Source organism: Gymnogyps californianus, chromosome 11 (genome assembly GCF_018139145.2).
Source record: "Gymnogyps californianus isolate 813 chromosome 11, ASM1813914v2, whole genome shotgun sequence".
In the NCBI taxonomy this organism is placed as follows: Eukaryota; Metazoa; Chordata; class Aves; order Accipitriformes; family Cathartidae; genus Gymnogyps; species Gymnogyps californianus.
The window spans coordinates 467451-479141 of record NC_059481.1 but is presented as its reverse complement, the minus strand read 5'-3'; the positions used below and the strand labels follow the sequence as shown (position 1 = coordinate 479141).

At 47.3% G+C, this 11691-nt stretch overlaps 1 protein-coding gene across 1 annotated transcript in view; it reads left to right on the top strand.

Moving 5' to 3' along the window:
• Positions 1 to 270: 270 nt before the first annotated feature.
• ALPK3 (alpha kinase 3) overlaps positions 271 to 11691 on the top strand; it is a 33362-nt gene continuing 21941 nt past the window's right edge. The window contains exons 1-2 of the mRNA XM_050903672.1: positions 271 to 488; positions 9712 to 9750. Coding sequence (XP_050759629.1) covers positions 271 to 488; positions 9712 to 9750 — 257 coding nt within the window. The remainder of the gene's footprint in view (positions 489 to 9711; positions 9751 to 11691) is intronic.

Below are 11691 nucleotides of genomic sequence, written 5' to 3'. Positions count from 1 at the left end.
AATCCGGGAGTGTTTCAGCTGATCCTGAGACATCTTCGAGGTGCGAGAAATCCCCCAAATCGAGGTGGGGGGTGGAGGTTATTATTAAAAATAAAATAAAACACACTTTCTCCCAAAAAGATGAACTCGAGCTGGCAGTGACGGGAGGAGGAGGAGGAGGAGGAGGAGGAGGCCGGGCCGCCAGCCCCGGGGAGGCCGGGCCGGGCCGCGGCTGCCGCGTCATGTCGCCGCCGCCTCCGACTGACAGCGGCATGTGCGGGGCAGCTATAAATGCCGGCGGTGACTGACAGGGCGGGCAGCGGCGGCGAGGGCAGGGGCAGCCGCAGCCGCAGTCTGGCCGCCGCCATGGGCTCGCCCCGCCGGGCCCTCGCTGGCCTCTACGGGCAGGGAACGGGCAGCATCGAGGGGGCGGAGGAGGCCGAGAGCGCGGCCTGGGCCTCTCGGCCCGACCGGCGCAGCTACCTGCTGGGCATCCGGCCCCAGAACAGGTGAGGGTGGCCGGGCCGGGGGGGAAGGCGCTGGTGCCAGGTGGGTGTCCCCCTGCCCGGCTGCCGCCATGGGTGCATGGTGCCGCCGGGCCCTGGGATGGGGACGGGGCCTGCGGGAGACATTCCAAAGGCAGGTGGAGGATCGAGGCGCGGGGGAAGCGGGAACAAGCTGCCTGGAGGTGAAGCGGCAGGAGAGCAGGCTGGCGGCGTCCCAAGCCGTAAGGCAATACCCCGGCCCCAAATGGACCGAGGTGACGGCCAAGCTGGAAGTGGCATGGCCGCCTGGGCCTTTCCCTCCCCGGAGATCTTCTCCAGGGTGGAAAAACTAAGCGATGGCTTGGGCTCTCCAAAACAGCTCATCTGCTGCGGGCCAGCCCCTCGCTTCCCAGAAAAGGGCTGTGTTTTTTTGCGGTTGTTGCCGGGGCAGGGGTTGTCAGCGTCGCGCATCATTTTATAGCAGGGCAGGTGTGCTAAGTCGATCGCCTTGCTGTGAAATCCTGATGGACACGAGCTTCTGCGTCTCTCGAGTTAAACTTGCGTACAGGGTACTGCACTGACCTTCCTGCCTTCATTGTAGTGAAGCCGCTTGTGTTATCGACACCAGACTCCGAGCAAGGGGCCCACTGCGCGTGTGCCTTATCTTATTGCCAAAAAGGTATTTCTACAATGTAGATACGAGCCGCGCAGCGATGAGAACAGCATTCCTGGGTCAGAAATGGCCTTAGGCAGAGGGTCTGTGGTAGGAATAAGGCTTTGTTCGCACGGGAGAAGGTATGATAAACATGTTGTCAACTGAGACTGGCTGAGGTTAGCAAATACAAAAATACAAGGCAACGTGCCAGTGAAAGCAAAGGTGTCAGTGATTGTGTTAGTCGTTCAGAATAAAGCCTATAAATTACTTTGAATTCACTAGGAACACTCTTCAGTCTGTAAGCTCTTGAAACAAGTGTGCCTCCTCCCTGTTGATGATTTATAAATAATCCATTTCCAGCATGTCAAGCATTGATGCCTCAAAGAATCAGAGATTCGTAAAAATAAATACAGGACCAAAAGAGATAAAAAAAGTGCTGCCTCGAAGCCAGGTGTTAAAACTGGGGTAATGCTAAAGTTAAGTTGCCTTAATTCAGTTCCTTTGTGCTTGTACCACAGCGTGCTATCTAATTGCAGTCTGTTTGCATACCGTGTTATCTTCAGTACCAACAAATGCCCGTACAGCGTCCACAACTGATCTGCGACCTCAGACCATACCATGCAAAGAAAATCGGTAATCAAGTCCGATGACTCCATTCTGCAGATTACAAGTAGAGAGAGTCTTTAATAAATAAGATGTCGAGGTGTTTTGGTTGCCTATAGCTTGACATTTGTTTCCTCCTGAGGATGTTCAAATTGCAGCTTTAATCAGTTTAACCATAAAGGAGGATTCATCAGTCCTGCAAGCAGTACCTCCGGTGTTCCCAGCCGGCTTCCCCAAATTCCTGAAGTTTTCCTGAAGGCCGCTGAGGAAGGCACAGAGCGATGTAGCGCTCCCGTGCAGTGAGACTGGTGTCTTATGGCTGGCTCGATGCTGCAGCTCAGGCAGGGTAAATCCAGCCCGTGTCCTGAACACCTTGAACTTGTCATGCTAGTGCTGTGGGTGGGTGCACCCCAATTTCCATCCATGGGAGCCTAATGCTTTTGCAAGCAAAGGGACACTCTACTGCCATGCTTAAATCAGCAGTGCATTCGATTTCCACAAATTGTCCAATCCTTTTTTCAACCCACTTATGTACTTGGTCATCAAAGCCTATGGCAAGGTAATTTCATTTTGCCTGTTAACTTCAGTGGCTGCCCCTTCTGTTGTAAGAAGCAGTGAATAAATATTCGCTAAATAGCAAAACTGACCTTTCCCTGTGTTCGTGACATCTTCCAGTTTCTGCAATGGATTAGGGAGGAGTAATATAAAAGTCTCATTCCCTGCACAGCCCTGAGAGCGCCTACGAGTGCTGAAGACTTGAGCCAGGATGTGTGGAAGCTGTGGTGTTGTCTATGATGCAGGGCAAGGGCTTGAATGAAGTGGGGTTTTTTGTCCTGTAATTAAATAACGTATCATAACAATTCTGGAAAGCAAATGAGTGGAATGATGTAGCAAGGAGACTTTCAGAAAGCAATTATGAGTTTAATTAAATCCAGGAACATCTGGAGAGCTTGCCTGGGAGAACTTGAAAAGCAAGATGAGTGACATGCTTATCAGCAGATAACATTCAGCAGTTCTCTTTAACGCAGAACGTATTTGAATTTGGTGGGTTTGGAGCTAACAAAAGTATGGGACAAGTGATGCAGACACAGAATTGCGGTGGGAGGCTGCTGTGGTGGTTAGAAAGCAAAAATGGATATTCTGATCCAAAGAAAGTGTGGTTTTTTTCAGGCTTCTCTGTTGCAGTCTTTATATGTATTTGTAGAGTGTGTTTAACCGAAATATTTGCCTGCTCTCTTCACCCATTCTTAAAGCAGTAAAAAGTGTAGTGACATGGTAGAGGTACTTACAGACATGGAAATATCTTTATGAAAAGAAACTGAGGTTAGGAATCCCTGCTTCAGGAGTGACTCATGAACATGTTTCACCTATATGCTTGCATCCATGAATCATGTAGAGAGTAGTCTGGATGGTCTTACTTGGTCCTCCCTATAGGAGGAAAGGGATGTTGTGTAAATTGAAGGATACTAATTTGGAAACCAGTATATGCTTTTTCTGTTTTTTAGCTTGTAGAATTTGTCAGAGGTGGTGCTGCAGGGGCCAGAAGAACAGAGGTGTTGAAAATGGCCTTAGAGAGAACATCATCCCTTTATTAGACAAAGTATTCAGGATATTTACTTTTTGTGCCCTTGGGAACTGGTCTTTAGGAAGAATCTTCACTGTGAGCAGATAGCTCAGTGACAAGAGACTACTGGCTTTCCTTCGCTGGTCTTTTAACGTATCTGATAACGGACAATGTGAGGAGCAGCTTATGGTCATGGTGACTTGCCTTCTGCCCTGGCAGCTGACAGGACTTTTTTATTTTGGGGTAGGTGGTTTTTTTTTTTAAAAACTCTTATGTCTCAAAGCACTAGACTATAATTACTTCACAAAGTGAGAGGAGAAGCTGTCAGTCCTGTCCAGGGTCTGCCTTAGCTGCATTCATGGGCCGTAACTTCAAGACATGTCTTTAGGTGTCCTTTTTGTAAGAACTAGCTGAGTCTGGAGAATGTCTTGTGCAGAGAGGTGCAATTTTATGTAAAAACTTCATCTGAGTCCTAGGCAAACTCCTCTGTTGGAAGCGATCTGCACCTCTCGTCTAATGCAGATGTCTGCTCCTCGATCTCGTTACAGCGTTGCCTCCTTGCTTAAATATCTTTCTACTGTCATAGCTTCATCATATGCAGATATTTATAGAGTATAGTGACATTGCCTCTGATCTTTTCTTGGACGGCTCTCTCTGGTTGTGGTAGCAGTTGAGCTCAGGAGAGTGCCTTGCCACCTGGCTTTTCTGGCTAGAACCCATTCCCGATCTTGTACCTCTTGCTTTGCACATAATATCAAATGAAGGTGAAAGATCTGTTTCTATAATAAAGTGAGCTGAAAACTCAGGAGTGCTTAGTTCCTGAAAAGCATGTTTAGCTTTCTTAGTTCAGAGGAGTTCCCTCTTCAGCAGTTGGGCACCTGTAACTTCTTATGGGACCTTGTGTTTGGCAACAAGTGGTCTAAGTCCCCGATAAGAAACCAGCTGTGGCATCTGAGGGAATTCAGTCCATTTGTCTTGTTGAATGGAAGTGTCCCAACCTCTGAAAGGAGGGACATCCAGTATCCACTGGAAAGGCAAAAGTAAAGGCATCGATGGATTCATCTCCAGTCTGTAGGATCTCTAGGATAGAGGCATCTTTTTCCTATTGGTATAATTATCTGCACGGTGATGCCTTGTTTGAGCGGGGCTCCTTGGCAGCTGTGCACATTCAATAATAATCCCAAACTGCACTTTTCAGCTCCCTTTCTAAAGCCTCCCGTCCATATCTCCTAGAAAGTCAAGCGGAGCTGAGTGTATAGGCTGATGAGCCGATAACCTAGGTTGGAACATCAAGATGTGGAGCTGGACAAACAGTGCCCTCCAGGACCACTGTTAAAATACAGAATATGTCACATGTGTGAACTTTGCTCTTCTCTGGAAACCTCATAAATGGAGACATTTCCCAGGCCTGGGATCCCATCTGATTGCGTGGAGGGGAGACCGTGGTCTCCTCTGAATGAGGCACCTCTTGTGCCACAGCAGAGGCAGTTTCCAGGAGATGGAATTAAAACCTGCTCTATCCTCACTCTGTTTCAGCGAGGGGAGGAAGGTCTTGGGTGAATGAGCCTGTTATCTCGCACCGACTCAGTCTCACACTTTACAGCATCGGCTGGTCCAAGAAGAGGAAGGCAGAAGAGCTGTTACGAACAACTATTTTCACCTTGCTTCTTTTCTAACCCACAGAAATCTTCTATGCACAATGTCAACTTTCCTGGGCATCTCATTGTCCAATATTTGCTTTGCTTTCTTTTGTTCTTTCTCATTCCTTGATGTCTTTCAACTAGCTACCAGTTTAATTTGGACCATAAAGACAGCAATAATTCAGAGTTAAAATACACAGATCTGAGCCATCTTCAGAGTGTTACAGAGGCTGATACAGGAACATGGAACTTAATTTATTGTTTTCCACCTTCTCTGTTAATGAAATCTAGCTCTAAATTGTTACATGCAAGTCCGTGTTCATCTCAGCTTGAAGTAAATTACCTGCAGAAAAAAAGCCATATTTCTCCAGCTCCGACATTGATTCGTTCCGTGACCTTGACAAGCAAAGACTCAATACATCTGTTTTCCAGTCTGTAAAGTAACAATGCGTCTTGTACAGCTCCATAGCACTCACAGCTGCTTTATCAGAGGAGTGCTGATAATTACTGCCATGGTATATGAAACACAAACATACTCGTTCTGTGTGTGCATGAAGTGCTTGATAAGAAGCGGGACACGTGGCAGGAAAGAAGCCTTAAGCATAACCATATGTACATGAAAGCTTCATTGTTGGCTTTTAAATGTTGAAAATGGTTTGCTACTCACAGCTGAGAAGACATTCAGAGTGGCTTCTATTTGTCTCAAGTAGTATTAACCTTGGACGCAGAGAAGTTCATGTGAAATCTTATACTTGGAAGTCTGCATGTGCAAAACATGCCCAATAATGTCACGGGTCAGAGTGCCAGCAAGAGGGAGCGTCTGTAAGGGATTGCCAGGACCATCCCTCTGTCCTGCTCCTGGGATGGAAGGGCTGCCCGGTTCTCGGTGGGCTCTTCTGAGGGGCTTTTGTGCAATGCTGTTTCTGTCAAAACATAGCTCAGAGGTCTCAGCTTTGCTGTCATTGACACGTTTCGCTGTTTACTTGCTGCACTGGACAGCTTGTGTGGCTCAATTTTCATGCTGTGGAAGAGCACTGAAATATATTAATGACTGTTGCAGCTCAAGCAGATCAAGTCCATGTACATGTGAGGATGGAGCCACTGTGAAGCCTATTTCAGGGTCTCCTGAGCTCTTGTCAACTTCCATATGAGGACATGAGCTGGAAGGAGAAAGATTTCTTTATTGCAAGGAGAAGAAATACAGAAAGAGGAGAATTTCATGCAGTGATTGCATGAGAGGGTTAGAAGAGGTGCTGGATTTAGTATCTATGTTTTTCAAGCAGTTAACTTTTCAGTGCCAGTGGGGTGATGTACCAGCCTAGGCCATCAACTTGAGCAATATTTTTAGTGATTAAAAAAAGTGAGTGGTGTTGGCACTTCTGCCTCCTGCCCTTGCAGCACGACTGAAATTTGGCAAGTGCATGAAAAATGGGGAAGACTGTCTTCACTTCTGAAGAAAATTGTGAGTACTTGAAGGGCTAAAACCTTTAAGAGGATGATAAGTGTCCAAAGGAGTTTGAAAGCATCTGATAAAATGGAATTTAAAGAAGAACTGAGGCTGGTAGAAGGTACATAGTAGAGGGGTGTAATTCTACAGTCCAGTGCAACAGTGGTTAATAACAAAACCTGTATTTTCAGGGCTAGCTTTTAACAAGCTGCACTTCACTTCATAGATGCAAGGTGCCCGAGGAGGCTTTCCTCCCACCGATGCTGGACATGCCTGGAGCAGACCTCTCTGAGCTCCTCTTCTCCAGTAGAGAGAAACCAGTACCTTTAGACCTTGATTCACCCACTTTAGGTGTGTTCCTCAGGATAAGATAAGCGTTTGCCTTCATCCATTAACTATAATGGCCTCAAGCTTGCTTGGGGGAGACACATCCGCTGCTGATGCTGCATTTCATTAGCAGAGTCCTGTACTGTGTGCTCTAACAAGTCTCTGGGGAGCTGAGGACACAGCCAGCCCAGTCCCAGAGAGTATCGGCACGCTGGGGCGTCTGTCGTGCCTTGCTCAAGAGTCCCACGTTTCCAAGTGGCTAGATTTGGTTTAGAGGCTGATGTAGTTATGCTGTTGCAGCTCTATGCGGGTATGCTGTGAACGTAATTAAAATGAAGTGAAACGCCAGCTGCCTGCAGGCAGGGCTGTTCTGGCTGAAGCATTCAGAATTTGATCTTGCCCTCTCTGGGCTTAAATCTCTAGTCTGAAAAGCAAATTTTACTTGGTTCCTTAGCATATTGAGGTTAAACTTTAGTTAATACGTGGATCTTTGTGGTGATGGCCTTTTTCTTTTGATAATATCAAGGCTCCTCAAGAGACCCTCAATCCCGTATTCAGCACTGTGTTTCAGGATGTGCAGTGAATAAAGCCCAGGTTGTGTGCTCAACACTGGGGATTAAAAAAAAGTACTGACGATGCTCACTGTTTGATCACATTCATGAGCACAAGGGGTTCGTGGCACAGGCACCCTTCATTCTGACTCTTGCTATTTGAGTTATTTTCTTTACGTCCAAGCCAAGACACCTTCCCGTTTGTCTTATGCAAGAAAGCATGATTAAAACCACACTTCTGCCTACACTAGCATTCTCCAGCAAGCATTTTAGGATCTTCCCTGCAACCAATGCCCAGGTCCTTAGTATTCTTGGAGGCTAAAAGGACGTTTTTCCCTTGCAGTGGTATGCAAAACGTTTTTGGGTTCATTTACTGTTGAAAAGCTGGTGGTTGAGACTACTTAAGCCCATGAGTTGTGTTTCCAGCTAGACAGAGCTGCCTGGGGGCAGCCCAGAGCACAGGGACACAGCGTATTGGTGCTGCTGCCCCTGGGATCACCTGGGGCGGCTGTGCTTGGGAGGGTTGTGGGGAGGAGGGAGCTCGATCCCCCTGGGAGGTCAGGGCAGGGCAAGAGCAGCTGGAGGTGCAATTTGAGCTCTCTAAGATGTTAGGGCAGCTGGGAATGATGAGGACAAGGTGATGTGCTGGTCAGTAAGGCAGGTAATGCGAAGGCATGCCTTGCAGTGCTGGAAAGGACATGGAGCTCAAAGGGATGCCCCAGGTGGTGGGGCTCAGCTGGAAAGACAAAGTTCCTCTGTCTGACTTCTCCCGTGGGCCAGCACAGCGCATGCAAGATGGTTTGGGTGGCTGATCCTCAGCCTGTTATGGTTAGTGTTTGATTTTTCCAGCTGGATAACGCCTGATCTGCTCATCCTCTGGCTGCGTGAACACCACTTGGCACTGGGGAGGGATCAGGATCGTGCGGCTGGGGGTGGAGAGGGTGAAGCTGCTGCCAAAAGGGCAAGTGCCACCCATGTTTGTTGGGCTAAAGCTACTCCTGAGCGGCTGTCTAAAACGTCTTCTGTCTTTGCCCTGCTGATCTGAAGGAGAGGAGTCAGTGAGCTCTTCAGAGTGCTGGGTTTTTTTCCTAATGAAAATGTGCAATTATTTGTGTAAAGTGTCAGGCCTTCAAGCTGAACTACTTTTTTACTTATTATTCGCATGCAGGTGCTGCCTCCACAGGTGGAATTGCTATATGGTTGGCAGGAGCAGTTTTCAGAGACCCTCTGTGGTCATTTTTAGGGCAAGGCTTGAAGTCCCGCTGACTTCGTGCGACTGGGACTCACACAGAGCCTGGATGTGGTCATTTGGGTAGGAGACCTGAAGAGGTGCACCTTTCTTGGTTCTTCATGGTGTCTTCTGTAGCATCATCATAAAGCACTGAAGTTTGATTGTTCAATAGTGGTCTTCAGTGCACAAGGCTGAGAAGGTTTGATCCGTCTGCATGTACCGATGTGGGAGTCTGACTTCTTACATCCCAAAGGGGATGTCTATGCTGCAGTCACTTCTGAGGCTATATGGTGAGGTTGTTGCATAGGCATAACTAACATGTATCACAGTGTGATTAAATCACTGAGCTTATGTGCTGTTGCCTAGCTGGTACCTAGTTAGTTTTAGGCTTTTGATTGCCATGTGGGAGAGCTCAGGGTCTGAGGAACTGGTCCTGACTGCTGCGAGTCAATGCCGAGAGGTTATTTCCTACAGCCTGGAAGGGGCTGCTGCCACAATATAGCAATGTGGCCTTTTGGCTAAGACACGAGTCCTTGAAGACACTCCTTTGGGAGAGCTGGTGGCCACTGGTAAGTAGCTCATTTGGGTGTACCTTGTGCAGGACTTGGGTGCTTGATTTTTTTCCCTGAATTGGTTAATGTTATAACATGTTCCTGCAAAGAAAGCAAAATCTGTAGATTCTTGTAAAGTCTACTTCTTTTATTTTAATTTTTTGCCAGACCTTAGTGATTTGGTTGGCAAGCTGGAAAGCGGTGTATAGTGACCAGAGAGTTTTCAGCTTCTCCAAAGAGCTGTCCTTGGAAGCACAGGGGGTGACCAGCTCAGGCCACCTGCTTGCCAGCAGAGAAGTGGGCTTGCAACGTTCTGTACTCCTGCCTGCCATTTAATCGAACATCTCCCGGGGTGGAGTTGCCTGCTTTGAGCACAGCGCTGCGGATGGTGCATGGAAGGCTCAGGTGCTGCTTCTTGGAAACCAACTTGTATAAATGTCCTTACACTTATTCTCTGCGGTTAATGACTGTTTCATTTTTGCAGCCTTTGATTTCAATTGACAATGTGGCTTGCTCGTCCTGGCAGTCAGCCTGAGTAAGGCAGCTGTACCTTCTTTTAATAGGAACTCTGACCTGTGCAAAACGACTCATCATTAATACATCTCTGTAACGGTTTGTTTATTTCAGCTCCTTTCCATGCTTCTCTGTCTAATGGTTTTTATGCTGTTTTTTGCTTAGCTTATCAAGCAGCAGATTCTCTCCCTCCAGTTTAGGAAGGTAAAACTACGTTGCATTAAACTGCTCTGACCAAACACTTTGCTGAATCTGACTGCACATGATTAATCTGTAATGCTTTGGTACTAATTAATTAGTAGAGAGCCCTGAAGTGATCTAACAGCCTTATTCTGCATGATTGGATCCCTAATACTTGCTTGAACTGCAGACAGCAAAGTGAATGTTCATCGTAATTCCTGTGTTAAGGTGCAAGAAATATTCCTCTTTCTTAGCCAAAGGATGGGTGTTCAGCTATTGTTGATATTAAAGTGAGACTTCCATACAGAGACGTTAAAAATTGGATGTGCCTGCCCTGAGACTTTCAAAGAAACAGTTTTCTTCTCCCCCTGCCATCCTGTGCTTTACTGTGAAGATCCTCATTCATTTGGACTCTGCCCTGAAATGCACTTGTACGGTTGTACTTTGCTTTTGGCAAAATAACACATTTGGAAATAAGTTGGCATTACTGGTTTGCTGCAGGAGCAAGTAGAGGAATGACCGTGGAGGGAAAGGCCTCTCCAAAATGCCCCTATAGCTGTGGGATTGCTAACCAAAAGGTCAGGAAAATAAAATCATGATGAAGAGGAATACGCTTCTCAAATCTCCTTTTCCTGCAGACTGCTTTTGTATGGAAATCCCTCTTTAATGTAAAAAGGCTACTGAATTGCCGGTGTTCTCTTCCTAGGCTCCAGGGCTTTTTCTGCAACAAAGATGCAGCTTCAGGAAGGCCTGGAGGAAGAGCGGCTCCTGCTTTGTATCAGATTTCTTGAATGCTCTGAATTACTGGTTTAGAAAGCAATTTGAATTGGACAAGTCTCCTTGCAGCTGGAGTGAGTCAGCTGAGAGCCCCACAGTGCTGCAGTCTCTAAACCCCCCCTGTGACTAATACAATGGTTTCTTTGAAAGGTTAAATAGACCTTCCAGGGCTTCCTGCCAAGTGTACGTTGGGCAAGTCTCCTCTGATTCATCTGCCGTGCCTGTGGAGCCCCCAGCTTCTGGTGACACTGCTTTCCTAAACCATTCAGTAGCCTTTGCTGTATTTCACCTGATTGTGGGATTTGCACTGAATGGACCAGACTTATTCCTGGTGCTGCCTGCTGATACTGGTGGCATGGTACTGGGATTAAACTTGGTCCCGAGTGTCACTACGTGTGTGCGCATCACTTTTTTTAAGATGCTGATCCAGTTGCTCTCCTGCTGGGGTATGAAATGTTCCTTGATGCTTGGGAAGTTCCTTATGTGGTTCTAAAAGGCATTTACTGGTCTAGGGCTGGGGATCTGTATTGAAGGGGCCATCAAAACCCCACCAGTAACTGCCTTCGTACTGGATTGTCTGCCTTGCTCTTTGGAAATGGGAGTTTTTTCTCCTGGGGTTGGAGTATGGAAAGGTTTCTCTGATTTGAAAGATCTGTTGGCTCCCACAGCCCCTTCCTGGCCCTGTAGTTGTGTGAAGAGTTGCTTGCCAGGACCAGTCTCCTGGGGACCACTGATTTCCACAGAAAAGAATCTGAGCTGTGGCATCTGTTTTTTACCCCATCCTACACGTGTGTTTGGATATAGACAGGGCTTAGAACCCTTGTTCAGTAGATGAGTCAAGTTTGCAACAGCCCTAGCTGCCCCCGTCCCGTACCCTTACCCAACACAAAGTGCCTGGGAGCTGGGTGAGACTCCCGCTGCATCCCAGTTGTTTGTTACTCAGGGATTCATCTCCCTGCGTCTCTTACAAACCCATTCTAGCAGGAAGCCGGAGTGAAAATCATAGCACTGCAGGCTCCAGGTAAGTTTTCTGGGTGGATGAAACAGGCAGTTGCTGTGGCTGGAGCTGTCTTGGCACCTTCAGCTGTGCGTGCAGTTGAGTCCCTCCTGCAGAGCCTGTCAGTGCACCTGACCTTGCTGGGTTCATGCTAAATTTTTTTTGTTTTTCCTGAACAAGTCTGCTTCCTC